The sequence below is a fragment of the Tetrao urogallus genome, assembly GCF_951394365.1.
Source record: "Tetrao urogallus genome assembly, chromosome: 1".
Lineage (NCBI taxonomy): Eukaryota > Metazoa > Chordata > Aves > Galliformes > Phasianidae > Tetrao > Tetrao urogallus.
In genome coordinates, this window is record NC_136813.1 from 110,138,941 (window position 1) to 110,160,139 (window position 21,199).

The 21,199-nt window shown below is 38.4% G+C and overlaps 2 protein-coding genes across 3 annotated transcripts in view; both read left to right on the forward strand.

Moving 5' to 3' along the window:
• The window catches only part of CMSS1 (cms1 ribosomal small subunit homolog), a gene marked incomplete at both ends in the record, with an annotated part of 228,109 nt that extends 215,881 nt beyond the window's left edge, over nt 1-12,228 (forward strand). For both annotated transcript variants that reach the window (XM_079546699.1, XM_079546700.1), the window contains 7 exons: nt 671-800; nt 3,683-3,742; nt 4,458-4,560; nt 5,946-6,006; nt 6,814-6,901; nt 8,442-8,530; nt 12,145-12,228. In XM_079546699.1, coding sequence (XP_079402825.1) covers nt 671-800; nt 3,683-3,742; nt 4,458-4,560; nt 5,946-6,006; nt 6,814-6,901; nt 8,442-8,530; nt 12,145-12,228 — 615 coding nt within the window. The remainder of the gene's footprint in view (nt 1-670; nt 801-3,682; nt 3,743-4,457; nt 4,561-5,945; nt 6,007-6,813; nt 6,902-8,441; nt 8,531-12,144) is intronic.
• Nucleotides 12,229-13,532: 1,304 nt separating this feature from the next.
• LOC306957902 (cell cycle control protein 50C-like) lies at nt 13,533-21,199 on the forward strand (the record flags this gene model as incomplete). The annotated part of the gene is made up of 7 exons (XM_079549252.1): nt 13,533-13,745; nt 14,509-14,619; nt 15,869-15,970; nt 17,287-17,377; nt 18,674-18,811; nt 19,740-19,949; nt 21,009-21,199. 7 exons carry the CDS (start codon nt 13,533-13,535, stop codon nt 21,197-21,199), a joined length of 1,056 nt encoding a protein of 351 aa, XP_079405378.1.

Genomic DNA, 21,199 nt, shown 5'->3' on the forward strand with positions numbered 1-21,199 from the left:
AGTGAACTTGCTAACATTCTAAGGCATAAAACATAATTGTTATGAACTCTTCTCCAAGCTCAAAATACTAGTTAGGTTTGAAAAATCAGGCGTTTTGGGAGAGTAAAACAGCTGCTGAACTCCTTCTGCTTGATTTCTGGTTTGGTGAGCTTTAAACTCATTTTTGTTATGGGTTTTGTGATAATGTATATTGTGAATCTAGTTAACCATCTTCTCTTCCCAAAGAGATGGATAGTTACCCTGTTTAACTTAAAATATAGCTGTCTTAAGGTATTATTTGATTCCTATGATTAGTGCTTTAAGGACAATAAATTAAAACAAATGATGAGAAAACTCAATTTTCGAACTGCTTCAACAGCAAAACCCACAAAAGTGTTTTTCAGTTATGTTTTTGTTACAGCAATGTTTTAGGTAAGTGAACAAGAGTTTCTGTCTTCAGGGTCCCAGGCCATTGTGTCCAAGTGTCTGAGCTTTATCCTAAAGTCTGTGTTATCCCTAAAGACAGTGGGAATCATGTCCTGTTAGAAGACCTTTTTCTAGTCAGGCTTTTGTTAATGCAATTCACTGTATGAAGTTATGGAAGAATTTACATATGTTTATTTACAATGTTGTTATCTATGCTAAGAGCAGATATGGTAGATATAACATACGTTATTATTTGTCTTTTTAGAAGAAAATTTCTGATGTTCTGGAAAAATCTCCTCCAAAACCTGGTGTCCCTGAGGATCTACAGAATCTGCTTAGTCAGCATTTTGGTACAAAACGTTCAGTGATTGAAATAGAGGAATTAAAGCTGCCAGGTAACTTGTCCTATATTATATATGTGTGTATATATATATATATATATATATATATATATATATGTATATGTATGTATGTGTATTTTTTTTTCCATGACACTAATAAGTTGTTTTTCTGTAGGAAAAAAGGAGACTTTTGGGACAAGCCTTGTGAGATGTAATCTTTTATTGAAATGTTTGTATATACCATTTATTACTTTGCTTCTAAGAAGAGGCATTAATTTCTTTGAAACAAATCCGAGTAAGAATGTGTCTTATTATAAAAAGGTACTAATTTTAGAAGCTTGCTTTTCTACTAGAAATTGTGTGATTCCTAATTAGTATGTTCCATGATGCTGGTTGAGAAAGACTGTGAAAATATATTTCATTTCTGGGATTATACACGTCTACCCAGATGTGTAATAGGAAGACTGAGAGGAGTAGACAAAGAAATAACAAAACGTGATTCTGGTATGGTTATGAAATATTGAACACAATGGATTTTCAAGGAGTGGCATGGAAAAGAAAGGTGGTAGTTTTGATCCAAGTTGAAAACGAACAAGTTTTAACCATGACTCTGACCCTCTTGGTTTCCTTTACTCTGTCTCCAGTTCAAAGCTAATGACAGAAAAGTCAAAGCAGGAGAGAGCAGGGGTAGCTTCTGTCTGTCAGCTTGAGATTGCATTAGAGATTAAGGCAATGTTCTCTGCCTCCTACTCTAGAGATGAAGAGGCACTGTCATTTTCTAGGTGCTATTCCATTATTTGTTGAGAGTGCATGTGAAGAACAAACTGTCTGCATCATCAACATCTGCATCAACAAATCTGCACGTATTAATACTTCTTGAACTGTAGGTGACCTATCCCTAAACTAGTACCCTTCTAGCCCAGCAGTGCTTTCTCTCTTTTAATGTTTAAGCTTGGCTTTCTAATAAATATGCTTCTCTTTAGGATCACGAGTCTATGTTGACCTTTCCTTATTTCTTTGGGCCAGGTTCAGCTTTCTTATTGAATCAAGAAAACCTGGAGAAGTCCCATGTAGATTGCTTTCAAAAGCTTATGTTAAATATTTCTAGGCATGTAGAGGTTTAGCAAATAATAAATTGCTATGGTTTCTTTCTTATTGAAAGAGGTGTTTAGGTTAGTGAAGTGATCCATTTCCACATGGCTCTTGGGTTGGATGGGGATTTTTTAATCTTTCTTTTTGTGCTGGGAGTTGGAGGCTGAGAAGCCAAGCAGTTCACTAAACTTCTACAGCTGTCAAGTCATTCACGTCAAAGCACTGAGCAAATAAGCAACTACTTAGAGTTGTGTGTTCTTGTTAACTGACACAGTGCAGAAGGTCGGGCTTATAGGCAGCATGATCTCTTGCTGCATGCTGAAGCTGTGGATTTTTTCCCCCCTTTCTGAAATTTTAAATAAAAGTTGTTAATACTCAGTTTTGCTGGAGTGTTGATGAAAAGTCAGTAACTGATGCTCGTATGCTTTAGAAAACACCTTCTGAATTGTTTAGTCAATAGTGTCAGTGTATTCAGAACAGCAAAACAACAGCTAATGTATTTTGTCCACCAGGGAAAAGGACTATGGTGGGTGATTACAGTTCTCCTCTTACCAACAAATGTTTATGATACTCTACCAGTCTTTGCCCTTCCCCACCAGCATCACAAGCATCTTTTAGACATAATTTAAAAATTAAATCAGCTGTTGATGCTTCAGTTGTACACATTCAACTTCCTTTGGAGCTGAAGCCCCAGTAAATGTCAATCTTTGGTTTTAATAGAAAGGATTGGGGAAAAATAGAAGTTTTTGGCAAGACAACACCAATTAAATGAAGGATATAGTGATGGAAAGTGGTTATTCTCAAGAAACTATACAGGCAGACTCCAGCTGCAAGCCAAGTTTGTCACACTCTCTGTTCTGGTAGAAACCATGGACTGACAGTGCCAGCATTAGCACAATGTGCCATCCACATGAAGGTAAATAGCATGTGTAGGGAAACCTCTTTAATTTAGTTAAAATGAATCAGCAAACATCTCATTCCAGAGAGAGGCACTCTGAGGTGCAGTGCTTCATGCAAAATGGCAGCAAATATGTGAGTCCCCAAAGATGGGGTTGTTAATGCTATGAGGGAGAATATTGTTCCATTAGGCAAAAGACCTATAGCAGCCATGGCAAGTTTTCAGGCCATCTACTTTGAATCAACTTTTTAAGAACCTACTTTCTCTATATAGGCACTAGAGAAAAGGACTTTCCTGACTACCTTAGTTGGGACGTTGTCTTTTTTTGTTGCCCCTATAACAGACCTTAAAGGCAAATAACATGTCTGTCATCTATGGTCCTTTTCAGATTTACTTCCTAATGGCATAGGTAAAAGATAGGCAATCCATGGGCAATGAAAACAGGAGTCACAATGCAATATAGGTGCTACTATTATGGCTAGTACTTATAGGTAAATTGCCACAATATGCAAGACCAGAAAGTAAAGCCAGCTCACTGAAGGATGAGTGGCCAGTATCTCACTTATTGGTAGGTTCTTGCATTTACACATTTGGCTAAAACCTTTGCTTCATTGTGGTAAAAAAGAAAAAAATATGGAAAATTGTTTTAAAGCATGTGATCACCCTTAGGCAGCCCTGTGTTCAGAATTTAATGGTAGGATAAAATGGAGGAATTGTAAATGGGTGGTAAGGTGTTACCCTTGTTGACTTACCCAATTTAAAGCCTCAGTAAAATGAGGAGTTCTTGAGTCTTTTTTCACAAAAAGTAATTTATTGATGATGAATTTTAACATGCATATGATTTCATCAATGTAACTAACTAATAACTGTGTTGCACACATTTAAGCTCTATTTTTCTGTTGTTAAAAATACATCAACAAAAATATTTTCTCCTTTATGTTTTCAGATTCTTGCTTTTTGCCAGCCAATGACCTCACCCACAGTTTTTCTTCATACCTGAAAGAAAGTAAGTTGGTCTGGATGAAATGAAAGTTGTATGAAAAACATTATTTATGTGCTATTATTACAGCTTTTATCTGCACTCTCAAATATTTTTAATAATGTGTCATTAATAATTTCCAGGGTGGTGACTTTTTTTTTTTTTTTCATTTGTTTGCTTGTTTGTTCTATGAGAGGTGTTTTGTTTTGTTTTTTTTACAAAATAACTCTTGTTTTGGACCTAAATGTTTTAGAGTTTCTTCAAACTATTTGTCATATTTTTTGTTGTAAGTTGTTTGTTGTGGCTTCTTGAGTAGATATGTATTATCTTACAGTAATAGTTTTGCCACTGCCTCCTTACTTGAACCAAGAGAATTATTTTCTCTCTTGTAAAGAACTCCTGGTTTGGTAAATGTTTCAATTGGTTTTACCTGGTACAAATTACCATATGTGTCAAATGAAGACAGTGGGCATGTCACCTAACCAAATATTTATTTTTAATGCTGTCTAATTTGTTCAGCATTATAACATATCTGTATTTTATCTATCTTGGGTGTTTTATTTTCCAGTTTCTCAGCCATGACTAAATGTAAAAGTGTTGCCAGAGATCCAGACCTCATAGGAGTCAGCATGTGTGTTCTTGTTGCTGGCTACCATTCATCATGTACTCTTGTAATATAAAATTGTGGCATGTATATAAGTAGTACTTTCTCTGACTGTGTATGTGGCCTTTTTCATTACAGTCTGTCCTAAGTGGGCAAAATTCCGTAAAAACCACAATGAGAAGAAGTCAGTGGTGATGCTGGTTATCTGCAGTTCTGCCCTTCGTTCCTTGGAACTCATGAAGTATGTTGATAGCAAACGTTTTGCTGAGGTTGGCTGTCAGTCAGAGGTTTTGTCTTGGAACCACATACATAAAGGCAAAACTGGGACACTGTTCTTTGCTAGCCAACAAATTCACTGACTGAAACTGATGCAATATCCCTTGCTGCTTTAAACTGTGGGAGTGCGGTGTTTGGTTTTAGCCTAAAGTAACACTTAGTAGTTCAGTTGCATGGAAGCACTGTTTCTGTTGAAAAACAAAACTGAAGTGTAACCAATCTGGGAGGAACACGCAACGTGTTATACGTGGGAACAAAGTAAACCCACAAGGCGTCCTAATCAGCAGTAGAAGTCATGACTGTAAGGCCATGATGCTGATAGCACCAAAAGCAATGAAACAAAGCATTGCATAGCCTCAAATGGCAATGTGTATGTCTGGCCTGAGTGCCTCCGTATCTGTGTCCATGTCTCCTTTTTCCTCTCTCTCCTCCCCTATTCATTCCAAAAGACTTGATGAATTAACGTATACCTTGGAGATTTCGTGACTGTCAACTGTGTCTTGACCTTGCTTCCTAAGATTATCTTTCTGTACAACATACAAGCAAGAGTTGAGAAGTTTATGCTGCACTTAAAAGCATTGATGTCGTAGATGTGCCTGTAGTGCTCAGCTCCTGTATGCAGATATTAGAATCTGAGTGGTTTGTCTGTATATTTGTATATAACCTTTAGCCTTGCACGAAAGTTTGAAAACTTGGCTCACCACAAAAAGCATGCAGAGAAAGTGTCTTAAATGACATTCCATAAATACTGACTGTATAGTCCCCTCCTTGACTAATACGGAACATGGAGTTCTTAGTGCATACTCAAATAGAGCATCAAAAGAATAAGTCAAGTTTTCAGACTAATGAGTTTTGGTCCTCTGGAATTTGGACAATCTGATCAGGAAAATATGTGGCAGGCTAGGTTTTCCCAGTAGCCATGCTTCAGGAAGATTTTGTAAAATGTACATTCATCCATACACACACAGCTCTTTCCTTTGCCTGCATGCATATGTTTGTTGATGCCTATATGTCAGTAACAGAGCAGTTTTTAATTACAATTTGATGATTAGTCAGTTTTGAACTGTTAGTTGTGGAAGCACAAGCTGTAACTATTCAACATTATCTGAGAAGCTATCTGAGCAATATTGCCCTCTAGTGATATCTGCTATTGTATTTGTCCAGTTGTTTATCACTGCAAATAGTGAAGGGAGACCATACGTAGTGTTCAGAGTACTAGCGTGGGTCACTGGGGGAACTGTGTCTCTCAAGTATGTTGAGAAATCCTGGCTAGTTTTGTTTTCCTCCTGTGTGGTCTTAATCTCAGCCCTGATACTTGCATTTCCTTCTTCTTTTTCTTTTTATTTCTAGGTCAATGACAGTATTTAAAGGCGACTGCAGAGTTCTGAAATTGTTTGCAAAGCACATAAAGGTAAGAAAGCTGCAAAAGTGACAGAAGAACTGAACAACTAGCTAGTGTCAAACCATGTTTTTAATACATTTAACAACAGTGCCTTTCATTTTAGCGTTTCTTTCTTCAGGTTTTGATTCTTGGAGAAATCTAGCCAAATACCATCTCCAGTAATTCTGGCAAAATCCCGTGCAGATGTTTATTCATTTGCTATGTGTTAAAGATATTCCACATTGCTGTGACATGCTCATTCAAATGTATTTTACCTGTTTAAATCGAAGACTCACGCATTTGTAAAAGCATCCACATTTGCACATGCTGATGAAATTGTCTAGTTATCCAGTATTCATACGTGCTGGAAAGCACAAACTGTGGGAATATGGGAAGTAATAAGTGGAAATTTAGCCTTTGATATAAATACTGTCAAACACAAATGTCACTTGCTTTATTTCATTTTTTCCAATGTCATCATCTTGAGGGAGTTTTTATCTAAGTCAGATTTGTCAGTTTCCCAAATATTTACAGAGAATTTGTTTAAATACAGAAGAAAACCTACTGTTCTCACTTCCAGAAATAGTTGGTGCAATTGCAGTTATTCAAAACTGAAAATATTATGAAGAACTGTGATGCCCTGCTGACTGTTATGCTCTCCCCAGAAGATCAACTTGACAGCTTGATAGCTTGATAAATGAATAGCATTTGTTACTTGATAGTAGTCTAGAAAGAGATGCTGCATAATCTTGGATTTATTTCCAGCCTGGAGATGTTCTTTGAGAAGAAATTTGAAACAATTGTGGTTTCACTGTGGTTTGTCTTTCTTCAAATCAGATAAAAGAACAGATGAATATGTTGGAGAAAGGTGTGTTCCACATTGGAGTTGGAACTCCTGGGAGGATAAAAGCACTGCTGGAGCAAGGTAGGAGAAAAACGAGGATTTTATCAACGGGTTATCCTACACTTGATCTCAGAGGAAGTGAGACTTAGCTTTTGAAGGGCTTAGGTTGGTATGAGTCCATAGATTTAGGAACTAAGCTCTGCAGTTTTGCTTTTCCTCTTCTGTGTCAGTCAGAATGAGGTCAGTTAATAACAGTTGATTTAATAAACACTTTAAGCTGGAATAAATCAGTGTTACAAGAGAAGGGCAAAATAGTGCCTCTCACACAATCAGTACCCACTTAGTCACCCCATCCTGTCTCTTGTTCTAGCACAAGGGTATGTTTGGCAGCTCAGTGACCTGATCCCAATTAGAACTGATCCCAATTAAAACAAAACCAGCATGCACACAAAATCAGGTAATGAACAGGCTAAGGTGGAGGACTTCCTCCTTTGGCAGGAATACTGATTTATGCTGACTTGAAAATGATTGCAAAACCATCATGTAAGATTTAAAGTTCCAGGAAACCAAACACTGCAAGTAAATCAAAAGGAAGTAATGGCAGAAGTCGTTGTATCATAATGTCACTCTGAGCTCAGCATAAATTTTTGTATGGGGTGGACAAGATCTGCTTGCTGATTTTAGTTATGATTTGTGCATGATAAAATCAAATATATAAATGTCCTTTTCTCTTTCCAGTTTTACTTACTCAGTAGACACCACATGCACAAATTAAAACAAACAAAAATGACAAGATAAGGCGATTCTTTCCATTTCTCTTTCTAAGCACTGCCTTTCCCCAACTATGATTTCTTGGTTAGGGTCTGTCTGTAGATTTGAACTCTAAAGCTCCTTCCAGTGGGGTACAGGAATAGCTTTTTTTTTTTTTTTTTTTTTTTTTTTTGCTATGTCCTTCACCAATGTTAAATTGTTGCTGTTCAACACTTTGGCATATTACTATGTAACTCATGTAGGGACACAAGGTGTCTAATCCTTTTTTGACACCTTAGTGTTGCAGTGCTAGGTCACTGAAAAATGAAGAGGAGTAAAAAGCGATATGAAGAACTGTGGACAGCATGTAGAAGACCAGGGAAAAATAGGAGAACTACTGGAGGGCAGGTTCACAAAGGACCTTCTTCCTTCAACAGAATTTGTTTGGAGAATGAATGAATCCTTCAACAGCACCACTGACCTGACTCACATTCGCATAGCACTTGATCCTGTAAATTCCTAAACACCATCAATTCACATTAATAAGATTTTTCAGGCTAAGGTCCTTGTAACTTACCAGCTCCTCATAAGCTGTGGAAATTCAACTCTTGTGGTTTCATCAAGAGGAAGCTTGAGGAATTATGTGCTGGCAGGATGTTAGCTCCTGACAAGCCTGGCAACAGTTCTGCTTTTGTGTTTATCTTTCAAAAAGGCATAGGATTATGTGGTTAAAGGAGTTTGCAGTGTCACTGCATTAGTTTTCCAAGCACAAATGTAGTGTTCAAAGATTAGTTTCTGTGGGAATAGACAGCAAAAGATGTAAAACATAAAAAATAATTTTGATAAGCACATGCTATGTTGTCTTTTTTAGATGGCCTATGTTTGAACTCCACAAAATATATTATTCTGGATTGGAACTGGAGAGATCAGAAACTAAGGAGAATGATGGATATCCCTGAGGTATTGTAGGAGCACCTGTATATATAATATTCTGTGTACTCAGTGCTTTTGATTCTAGTGCCTTGGTCAGTAAGGATTTATTTCTGTAAAGCAGACTTAGCAGTCTAGGAATGCAAAAACAAGTCACTGTTTCACTTGAAAATCTGTACTCTCGGATCTCAAAATTACCTCTTGAGGAAGTTGGTTTCTTTTGTTGTTGTTGTTGTTACAGGTCACAGCTGTGACTAATACAGCTGTGCTGTGAATTTCTGCTGTTTATGCTAAATAGTTGTTCTGCCTGTTCCTGGGAAATTCAGTAAGAGGACTTCATGCAAAAAAAAGTTTCCACAAAAACTAAATACAGCTTTGGATGGCATTTATTGGTCTCTGAGAGTAAAATAACTTTGTATAGTTAGTTTTCTTTTTTTTTTTTTTTTCTTTCCTTTTTTGGAAAGAGGTAGGTTGCAAACTATGTAGAACCATCCATTATTTGTAGACTCTTTTTTAAGATAGCTCCCCATGCTTTTTAATTCTGTAATCCAACTTCCACATTAATTGCTATGACAAGATATGCTTACCATATGCTGTGGGCCATCAGCTGGTGTCTGTCCAGCAGAAAGAGGTGGATTGCTCTAGTGGTCTCTGCTAGAGAGCTCCCATTTCACTATACATTTTCACAGGCTGATATGCATTCCATACTGGGAAAAGGCTTCCTTACATGTAGATAGGAAGCTGTTTCACAAGTGAAATAAATGGTCAGTCTTTACTCCTACTCTGCACCTGCCTATATCTTTGAATGTGCCGTATTTTATAGTCCCTCCCCACACACAAAGATGCAACTTTCTAATAATCTTGGATAAAGCACCCTGCAAAAAACACACTGCCAAAATGAAGCAGGGAAAAGAACAGCTTTGCATACTGAGGCAAGGAGGCTCCCTCTTGTGGTAAATGCTTGAGAATCTTTTGTACAGCGCTAGCACTTATTTGTAAGTTTTTTAGCACCAGAGAACCTGCATTCACAGGCATGTTACCTCAGGATAGTAGCACAAGTGCTGCTGCCACTGGGACAGATTTTTGCGAGTCAGCTGAAATAAATATACGCACAGTATCCTACAGGTGATCCATTGAAAAATAAATAAATATTATATTGTTAACATTTGATTTGGGGATATTGCAAGTTTGAAACATCTTGTTCAGCTCTCTGTAGGAGGCATCACAGCATTTTGGCATGTCTGCCTAGGAATACAGGTCAAATTGACTTCGGCTCTATTTTGTTAAGGGAAAATGACCATCAATGAAATTATAGAAGTCAATATGCAGGCTTAGTTTCAGATAAAACCAAGAAAGAATCTTACACTTTTGGACATAGTGTTAACCTAAGGATAGGTCCTTTATATTTGGTTACAGAATAGTGAATGTGATTACAGCAAAGTCTTCAGATCTGCCCTTGCCTCAGTTAAAACAAAGATTTTTGACATGTTGGGCGATGTAAGTGGAGTACCTTACAGCTTTTTTTTTCCTGCTGGAGACAGCACGTAGATTCCTGAAAGTTATTTTTAAGAAATATCCGTAATAAAAAATATCCAGCTAATGTTTTTGAAATAGCGCACCTTAATGCAGTAGAAGACAGTGGTATGTTTAGCAGCTTGCAAACTTAAAATACAAACTGCAGTCTCAGTAAGCAGCGGATCTTACTCTTTCATCTTTAGAAGTATTGTCAAATGCATGATAATAATAGTCATATGTTTACTCGAAGAGGTGATTTTTAGTTCCACCAGCATGAAAATTGGCAATTCAGTGTTCTATTTTTCTTTATCCTAAATCAATTGTGGAGGCAAAATTGTGCTTTAGAATTGGAGAAAAGGCATTGTGACACGTTTCCATTGCAAATCTTGTTTTGTCAGTAATATCTTTATATGTTTAAGGTGTTACAGTGCTAAATTTTTGTGTAGTTATACTTGTCTGCATAATGAAATGTGCAGAAAACAGGAACAGCTGGAAGAATACGTACCTCTTGTCTACTCATGGGAAAATCCATTGCTTCATTTTGAAGGTGCAAACTACTTGCTGTTCCTGTCTTCATTTCATCTTCAGTGGAGAATAATATACAGAGTGGTGTAATCTGAAATGTGTATGTATGTTTAGAAATACATGAATCCTTCCCCATGACAGTCCTGTATCCCAATGTATTCACTGAATGGATGACCAGTGCTCTTTCAGTTGCCTCTACATCTCATTCATTAATGCTGTTAGATTCTTTTTTCTGTTTTTCTATCTTTCATTGCATTCATCCTAAGCAAACAAAGGAGAGAAGGAAGTAATTTCACAAAGAAACCAAAGGTCGAATGAATGAGTTTACTGGGCTCTGTTTTTATGAGCTTGAATTACACTACAGTGTAAAGGCTTACATAAAAATTGATGGTGTAATTTCAAATCTGACCAAAGGACAAACTTTTCTCTTTGGAGTTTTTTTCTTTAGCGGTTGATGACAATACAGACCTGTCTCAACTCTTCAAATTACTTTTTTGTAAGATTCACATATAGTTTTCAAATATTTTGCTTAACTGTTTATTATTTCCTTCTAGAAGCAATGTAAGCACTGAGCAAGTTTCAGGTTTTATTAAAGCAAAAGGGTTTGTAAGAAAGTCTAGATAGACTTTCTTACACAACACATTCTTCTGCACAGAAGGATATAAACCTGAGGAAAGCTCAGAAAGAAGTTATTCACGAGCAGGAAGAATGAAGCTATAAGGAAATTCTAGGCTTGCCATGATGAGCAAATCTTCAGTTCCTGCTGAAATATGTCATCTGTTCTTACCCTTGTTTACATTTGTTTTTGATCTTTAGATAAGCAGTAAGGTACAGTCGTATCCGTGTTGTAAACCAAAGTACTTTGCATGTGGCTTAGTTACACCTGAATGCTCAGTTTCATTCAGGAGTCTCAGCCACAAACATTGTGTGGCTGTTACAGTGCAGGACTACCCTTGGACTCATTGATAACACTTGATACACTGTAAAATCCTACAGAAATCTTGCAGCCCAGGGTGTATCTCTTGCTCTGCCAAGTTTAATCAGCTGTGCCAATTACTGTGTAGCTGTGTTGTGTGAGCTGTTGTTGTACCTTAGCACTGCACAGTAAACGTTAGAGGAGAGGCCCCATGGCAACCTACAACCCCTCATGAGGAGAGCGGAGGGGCAGCGCTGAGCTCTGCTCTGTGTGACAGCAACAGGGCCCGAGGGAACAGCATGGAGCTGCGTCGGGGGAGGGCAGCTGGGGGGTGAGAGACAGGGTCTGCACCAGAAAGCACTGGGCATGGAACAGCCTGCCCAGGGCACTGAGCTGACTGAGTTCTGGGAGCTTTTGGAAGCACTCAGACATAGGGTTTGGATTTTGAGTGGTGCTGTTTGGGGCTGGGAGTTGGACTCAGTGATCTTTGTTGGGTACCTTCCAACTCAATATATCCTGTGATTCTAGGAAAATGGAACCATTGTAGAGCTAAGGACCTTGTGTGGGAACTTCTCCTTTAATTTCTATTTCTATAGTAAGATACCTGAGTAAATAAATAAAATCATGGTTTTTGGCTAAAGCATTACCAGTAACCTTTGATGCTTTCTTTGAATTTTGTCTTCCTTAGATAAAGAAAGAAACAATCGACCTACTCGAGATGAGGATTATAAAGCTGTGCAGAGAGGGATCTGTGAAGCTGGGACTCTTTTAATAGTTTTACCCACAAGGAAGTGACTTACAGGTTCATTTTACTTCTATCCTGTCTGCAAGTGGTCAATGGTGATTAAGAATTTTGATTTTTCAGAGATAATTGATGCAGAAAGAATGTGCTGTGTAACTTTATTCTGAGGTTCCTTTTAATAATAAAAACAGAAGTTTTATTTGTACTTTTTTATTGGTAGTCTATTATTGTACAGGCAGTGCAAAAGCGAAGTTAAATGTATATTGCTTTCACCCACGAGATTTACCATTACATGCCATTTTTAAGAGCAAAAGTGAGTGTGAAAGTCTTTGTACAATTCAATTCTCAGTTACCTCTTTCTCTCCCAGGAGTGGTAAGCTAGTTCTTGCCTTAAAATAGCTTTGGAAATATCTGAATTTCAGCAATTTGGCAAAAAAGTATTTTTCTCTCATCTGCTCTACAGCTGGCCAAATCCTATTTTTTTGTTATTACATGATAAATTATGTTTAAAGTATCTGTCTAGCAAACTGAGAGTTTATTGTGATTAAACTGTTGAAGTCTTCAAAAAATATTCTACTTTTTGTCCATTGGAGTTGAAAACAGCTTGTCTGTGGGTGATTCTTCTGTAATTGTGAGTAGAAGGGTGCTTTTATTTTTTTATTTATTTATTGCATGGAAAAAGAAGATGAATAGAGGTAGGCAAATCGTCAGCATCTTGGAAGAATCCAAATGAGACATTTTTAGAATTAATTTCCCTATTGTGCTAAACAATACAAAGCATTTTAGAACTTTAAATTGCTTCTTAATCAATAGCAATGAATGCAGGTTAAGAAAGTTTATTTGGTTGTACAAAGTAGTGTTGTATACCCAGCACTCTCAGTCCCTCCAGTCCACCTCAGTGGCATCCAGTGAACTGGAATAGGTCTTTTCTTTTATCCCATGTCTGTTAGCTAGGCAACTATAGAAGTGAAGGGAGAAGAAATGATGAATCTGAGATTACACAAATTCTAGTATAGCTGGCAGTATCCACACAAATGAATAAGACTTAACAAATGCTATTGTACTGTGGGGCAGGAATAAATATATAAGCTTTTCCAGGAAGCATGATCTGGACGTACTGACCGGAGTACACAATCATCTGATTGGTACAAGCTGATGGTGGCAATCCATACACAAATGTGGAAAAGGAGGAAGAGAGAGATCTAGTTAATAAGTAATTCCTAGTCATAATGCAGATCTGAACAAGCAATATAGTTTCCCAACAGTAAAGACTGTATCTCAGCTTACACACCGTCCAGCACAAGTATGTTGTTTCTTCCTCTCACAAGAAGGATATGAAGAACAAGAAGAGTTCTGCTTCACAAGAAGCAGAAGCATGTCCTTCCAGGTGTCCAGATAACAGTGCATTCAAACAACAGAAGCTACCAGCATGGAAGCCCCGACTTACCACGGCATCTGTGCTCTCCACTTTCTTTCTCACGGGAGCGTTTTGCCTTTCTGTGGGAGTCTCCCTCATAGTAGCTGCAAACAGCGTCAGAGAAATCCAGGTCTGTTTGGAGTGGGTGTTTGGTATTATGTTAAGAAAGAGATGGTCTGTATTTGGGGGGAGGGGGAGGAAGAGCATTGAATTTGTGTGCCTTGATAGAGCTGATAGCATTGGTTTTATGTCTTCCACGCATCCAGCAGCCAGTAGTCCTGTGAAAGTTCTCAGAAAGATGGTCACTGATGACAGCCAAGCTCTGAATGGGTAACTGAGAAATAATTACCACTGGGTGGTAATATCTAAATGTCATTATCTCCTCCTCCTGGTATTTGGCTCTAGGAGATAAATATTTGCTTGGGCAAAATATTAAAGTGCAGGGAGCCCTGACGTTTGAATGCTGTTTCTTGGAAGCAGAATTGGTTAAACCTGCTGCTGTTAACCTGCTCCTGGTTGGAGCCATTTCTCAGGCACTACATCCAGACTATTGATGTGAACCATAATTCATGTGGGCTTTTGTCAAGCGTTACTTGGTAAGCCAGACCAAGCTGCACAGGTGTTTTTCTGTCAGCACTCCTTTGCCAAGGAGCAAATTTGGAGGTTCTGCAGCAATCAGAAAACTCTACAGCAGCTTTTAAGTAGGGATAAAATTTGTGAATGTTCCATTGAGGTCAAGTCCTGATTCTCTATATCTCTGTTGATTTTAACAGTTTTGTTACAATCCAGGATCACTTAGAACTGCCCTGAGAGGTCTTGTAGCTAAAACACTAATCTTTTCCTGTGTTCATGTCCGCTAATGCAATGTCTCTGCTTGTTCACTTCTCTGACAGGTTGATTATTCAGATAAATGCTCAAATTGTTCAAAACTTCGTGAAAATTCCTCTAATTGGAACAGTGAATGCCTCTGTTCTATTAATTTCACACTAGCAGAAGATATGCTGGTAAGTGGATATCAGAAACCAGCCAAGTTGCTTAGTACTTCCTGATAGCTATGTCCATGAATGATAAAATATGCTAAATTTCTTCTGTAGAGCACCTGTCTGAATTTTCTTTTTGCTTTTAGGGACATGAAATACTCAGAATTTTACTATTTTGCATTTGCTATTGGTTTGGGGCTTGTGTTTAAAAATAATCCAGATCAGGATCCCTCTGCCCTTGGACGGGAGATCTTCAAGGAGGAATTGGGGATGGAGGGAGTGGTGTTTGTCTATGGAGGTGATTTCTCTCTCTGAGTCAGTAGAGAACTCTAGCCCTTGGCCTGGAGTTGTTACTGTACTGCTAAACTCTTAAATGAGAAAGAAATCTGTAACTTTGACCACTTGTCATAAGTAAACCATTGCAGTCCTTTTGACAGGGATTACACTGTTGATCTCCAGGGTCCTTGAAACAATTCAAGTCTAGCAGTGGCATTCTGCAATTTCATTTGGGAGAAGTATCCTTCATTTCCTGTCTTGAACTGCTGGTTGTGTTGTAAGGCTGCTAAAATGCCTTATTCTTCAGAGGGGATCTCACACTTAGTACTGCATAGATGAGCCCTTCGTATTATAGTGTGATTAAATTATAAAGTTGCTTTATGTTGCTTCAGTACTAAAGAAGTTGCTAACATTCTCTGAGTAATCCTTCAGATATAGTTACATTTGACATCAGTTTATTTAGTTGGATAATGGTTTTTGAATAGATTACTAAACCTCTTTGTTGCTTATATTTGCCTGCTTAACATTCTCTGTTTAATTACAGGACTAAGCTTTCCAAAGGACTTAGATAATTGAGTAGAGGCAGTCTTATTTTTTAAAAAATCTGCAGGAATTAAGGCTGGTGGCTCTTTTTTGAAGTTGTTTTGGCATCTTCCTTTTGTAGAAAATGGGTGTCCGACTCCATTCAATAATTCATACCCACTGCAGTTTCGGGACCAGTTATTACCATCTTGAGTAAAATACTAATGATGCCTTTTCATTTTAGGTTTCATTTGGTGTTTTAAAGTCTGTTTAATTTCGTGCCAAATACAAAAGCTTTCAACTAAAGGGGTAAAGAATAGATAATAAACGACATCTGCTGGGGTAATTAGTTAGAATGTAGTTACCAAGAAGCGAGTATGAATTATTCTCTCTTTCACTCTCTTTTTCAGTAGTTAATAGGACTTTCTGTCTACTTGAGCTCACCTTATTGAAGAGTGGTATTCTTGAATTCTAGGGTGATGTCTTTATGTACTATGGCCTGCAAAACTTCTATCAAAATCACCGTCGATATGTGCTATCAAGAAGTGATGAACAACTGTTGGGTCGAAATGTAGATGTAAGTTTTTTTTCTTTATTATGAGATCAGTATTTTTACCAGGTGTGTCTGACTACATGGAGATCTAACTAAGCATAACTGTAAGCGTTTTAAGATGACTCTGGGAAATGATAGGAAGGTTCAGATTTTCAGTGTTTAGTCTCTGCTTTTATGATTGTTAAAAGTGACTATATAAATAAGTGTCAGTCCAATGTTGTGGTTTCCAAACCTGATTTGTGTAGGGATAGTGATTAAACATATGCTATCTTTTACAAATAAATTTACAGAAAACATTTCCTTCCAGTCTTCCTTCTAGTTGTCTTAGCCAAAAATCTTTTTATCTGTTGTTTTATTATAAGATTAGGGAATTAAGTTGTGCAAAGTCTTTCGTTATGACATCTGGCTTTGGAGGTGGACAAGAAGCTGGAAAGGGCACATGGTGAAATAGGTCATCATGTAGCATTCTGAAATATGCAATTTAGAAATTTGAATAGGAGGCCAGACAGCATCCCTTGCAGCAGCAATGCATGCACAAGGAAATTGGAGACTGCAGTGATTATGTTAACAGAGGTTTTTAAAATTGTAAATAGAAAATGTGGGGTTTTTTTGCTTGGAAGTAGCATTTCTGTGTACTGTCCTGTCAACAGATATGATGATTGCACCATAATCATCTGTTGTTCTTATTAAATATTTCTTATAACTCTCAAGACATGTTCTCCATGCAACAGTTTCTCCAGGTTTCTGGTCCGCTTGTTTGCATTCAGGTGCAACAGCTTTTATGCCAATCAATACAAAGCTTATCCAAGCTATTTGAAAATGTTTCTGTGCTATAACTGGAGGACTTGCAGTTTCTCATGAGCTGGGGCAGAGAACAGGGGTTTTTGAAAACCCATTGAAGATGGGTTTTTGGTTTTCACGCCGTGCATTCATACATAAAGATTTCCCCATGCTGAAGTAATATCACTAACTCTATCTGCTGTTCTACGTCATTGAAGCACTGCAGGTCAAAATTATAAAGAAAGAAAAATAAGATATTGTAAGGTAAGTCAGGACTGGATTGGAATACATTTAGTTGCAGCTATATTACAGCAGCAGATCCCCAAATGACTTTTTGTGATCTGGAGTTTGCTAGGCAGCAGTAAAAATTTGGAGATGACGTTAAGTTTGCTTACTGTGATATGGAAGCTGTTCCTCCACTACAGACCCATTCATCTGGATTTTTCTTGAATGTGACCAGAAAGCACTGGAGACCTCATTATTCATTGACTTTTCAGAAGAAGGAGTGCGAGGAATCCGGCAAATGAAAACCTCAGTTTTTTTGTCTGATCGTTCTGCAGGTTCAGAACTCGTACTGTGCGCCCTTCGCTGCTTACCAAAATGGAACACCAATGGCTCCGTGCGGTGCTATTGCCAACAGCTTGTTCAATGGTTAGTACTTTCTGTGTCTGTTTTACTAATTTCAATTTTAGACTGTGATGTTGTCCCAATCCAGCTGAGTCCTGATATTGCAAGGTAACTGTTGTTCTTCCACAAGAAGTCTTGTTTGACTCTGGTATTGTGGTGAATGTGTGCTCTGCTTCCTTCACTCTTCAATGTGACTCTGTAACAGGCCTGGGGAACTGAGTCTTGATGAAACAGGAAACAATGGTATACACAATAGATACAGCATACTTCCCTGCTAAAACATCAGGAGAACTCAAATTCTACCTTCCTGCAGCAGTATGCTTAGAAAGAAGCAGTGTGCTCTTGACATTGGTTCAGACCTTCGGATCTGCATGTTTGCATTCTGTTCTTTGAATGCTGGAAGCATCCATAGTCTTACATGAATTGGTTTGATCTTGTATACGGTTTCCTGGAGGGCATAATCTGCCTATTAATACGTTCAGATTGAAATCTAGAAGGCAGCTCCTGGCCACAAAGACTAGGTTTCAGATTGGATTTCTGTGGGTAGAAGGAAGGCAAAAACACTTCTATGGACTTCTCTTTCCACCCATTCATCCTTTTTTATGTTTGCCCCATCTGTTTTTGGCAGTTCAGCAGCTACCTGCAAGTAGCTGAACCACCTACACCAGTGGACTTATGAAGTGCAGCTGTAGTAAATTCCAGATCCATTTGATTTTCACCTGTGTGCACACCTGGTCCTCTGGAAATCTGAGCTACTAGGCGGGGCTCAGACCTAGGGCAGCGGAGCTGACTCTGTAGCCCATGTGGATCAGAAGTCCTGGCTACTGGGACAGAATTCTGCAGAGAGTTAGGGATAATAAGAATTTAAAATGCTAAGGGTAAATCTTTCAGAGCCTGCCTTTATATCAGTCCTTAGTATGCAGTGTGGAGCCAGTGGCTGGTGGTGTGGGAGAAGCAGGTGATGTCTGAATTGCCACTCTGCTTGCTCAGTTCTATCCCTCTGCTGTAACAGAGGCTTATTTCCTGCCATAAGAACAGTTTTTAACCCAGGCTAGCAGATAAGGGAACAGCTGAGTAAAAGAAAAGCTGAGCAAACTGCAAGCCCTGCTAATAAGCTAATAACAAACAGCTGGAGATGTAGTGAGAAGAGAGAGTTGGAACCAAATGATCTTTGAGGTCGTTTCCAACTGTAGTCATTCTATGTTTATTATTTTTTCTGTTCAGTTGAAAGGTGTTTTGTAGTGTTTGTTTTGTTAGTCGTGCTGGTCATTGGAACAACTGTCTTTCACTCAGATGTGTTGCCTCTTGTATTCCCTCCAGATACTATTGATCTTTTTTACAATTTTAACTCATCTGTTGTTCAAGTACCACTGCTGAGGACTGGAAACAGTTGGTGGACAGATAAACACGTGAAATTTCGCAATCCAGAATCGCACAATCTCTCTACTGCATTTGCAGGTAAGAATGGTTCTACTAGCATTCCTTACTTTTCAGTGGCTATCACCTTCCCTCTCTCCCTCCCTATGTGCAGAGTTTTCCCATTCTGAAAAGGGAATTGCCCCTGTGAGAAATAGCCGGTAGTAGAAGCAGCATTGGAGGGTGAATGAGAGCAAAAGCCAGATTTAGCCAAATTGGTCCTTTATTTTTCCACTCACCATCAAAACAGGGAGAAAGTGGTTTTGTAAGAAGCAGTTAATCTGTCCAGAGAAGGCAAGGATGCAGTCTCAATATTTTCTACTGAAAACATCTAAGAAGGAAAAGTGCACGTCATGTTTCCCTTCTTCTTGCCTTTGCAGATCCATAGGTAATTGTGAGCCAAGTGAGACTTATGTCTTGAGTAGTTATTTCCAACAATTGTTTGCTAGGGCTATCTCCTTGTTTAGGTTAAGCCATATTAAAGGCTGCCCAGGGAGGGTTGTGGATTGTCCTCTGGGAATATTTAAGACCTGCCTGGACACTTACCTGTGCAGCCTGCTGTAGGGGGGCTGCTTTGCAGGAGGTTGAACTTGATGATCTCTGGAGGTCTGTTCCACCCCCTACAATTCTGTGATATTGAAGTAGGACTAAAAGCACCATGTTCTGGATCAGGATGTTGCTGTGCTGGATACAATAGGTATGATACATCTCCCTGCGTCAGGGAGAATGAATTATCTAAGTAATTTTCATATAGCAAATTCTAAATATCATAGGCTGTTTATTCATGTTTGAGTTGAGATCCATGGAATCTAAGTGTTACCAAACATAATTTTGTGGTAATAGACAGTCTTGTCTCTCTTCCTTTTCTCATATTCTGTGTTAGTTGTGAGCAGGCAAAGAAGTTAGTAATTGACCCCTGTTTTTCCTGACAGTATGTCTTTCCTGTTTTGTTTTTTTTTCTTTTTCATAGGAACAGCAAGACCTCCTTACTGGCATAAACCAGTGTATTTGTTAGATGAGGAAGATGAAAATAATAATGGATATATAAATGAAGACTTCATTATCTGGATGCGAGTATCAGCCTTTGCTACATTCAAAAATCTTTATCGTCGTATCAGCCGGAAAGGGCAGTTTACTGATGGCCTCCCAGCAGGGAATTATACTTTCCATATTTCCTACAGTATCCTTTCATATTATCCAAGGAAATCCTTAACTATTAGGTGGTTGCAATGTGGATGGGATTTCTATAGTAAAATGGCAAAGAAAACAAGTGAAACACTCCAAACTAAATCATCGTGAAAAGACCTGACTGTAAGGGTGATGGCTGTTAGGGTGGAGTTTCTCTAGCCTGTGCAGATGAAATTAAGACTTGTTGCTCATGGCAGCACCCAGCTTTGGATTTGATTTCTGTGGGGAGGTAGTGGGTTTTACAGAGAGGATAAATCTGGAAGATGGAAATCTGAAGAGGTGGCTAAAATGTTCAGTATTTGCCTGGTCAGCTGTGCAGTCACCATGACTGGGGCACAGATGTGCCAGGGGTAACCCTGCCAGTGAGAGCTGTGCGGGATGCCTGTGCCAGCAGAGCCCTCTGGTGGATTTCAGCCGTGGGCTGATAGGAAGTGCTCACACACCAAACAGTGTGAAATTTGCTGACTAAAGGCCTCATTTCGTTCACAGGAATTACAGTGACTGTAAGTTTCTCTTCAATCTGAACAAAAGCAGTTAGGATTTTAAACACTGTAGCTCCACTGAAAGGCTCCATGTGGGTAGAGAGCATATTACATTAAAGGTGAGCACCATCCCTCACAGAGGATATGTAGAGTGTCATCACGGTAAGTTTCCCAAATGGTTCACTTTCAAGTGAGTTTTGTTTGCTGCTTAAAAATATTATGGATCATATCCAGTTAGCCCAGTAGCCATTACATACAGTATGAATCTGAAATTCTTAGTAAAAAATCCTAGAATTTCCTGAATTACACTGAGATTGCATCCAAAATAACTTGGAACTGCTTCTGATGTTTTTGTTGTTGTTGTTGTTGGGTGGGTTTTTTTGTTTGTTTTTGTTTGGTTTTTGTTTTCTGATTAAGATAGCAGAGACTTCTCAGGTCACTTAAAGGAATTTTTGCAGCAAGTACAGATCTCCTGTCTTCTCTGTGTCTTGGGAAGGATTTTGAGTACTACGTTTTCTCCTGGAGGTAATGTAAACTTTGTTAGTGAATCCTTAACATCCTTCTGTCAGACTTCCCTGTTACCAAATTCAAGGGGAAGAAATACGTGATTCTTTCAACCATGGTATGGAGTGGAGGGAGTAACCCATTCCTGGGAATTGCCTATTTGGTTTGTGGTGCAGCAGCAACCCTGACAGGTTTTATCATAACTGCCATCCACTTAAAGCTGAGAAAAAAGAAAACATATTTTCAGAGACGCTGA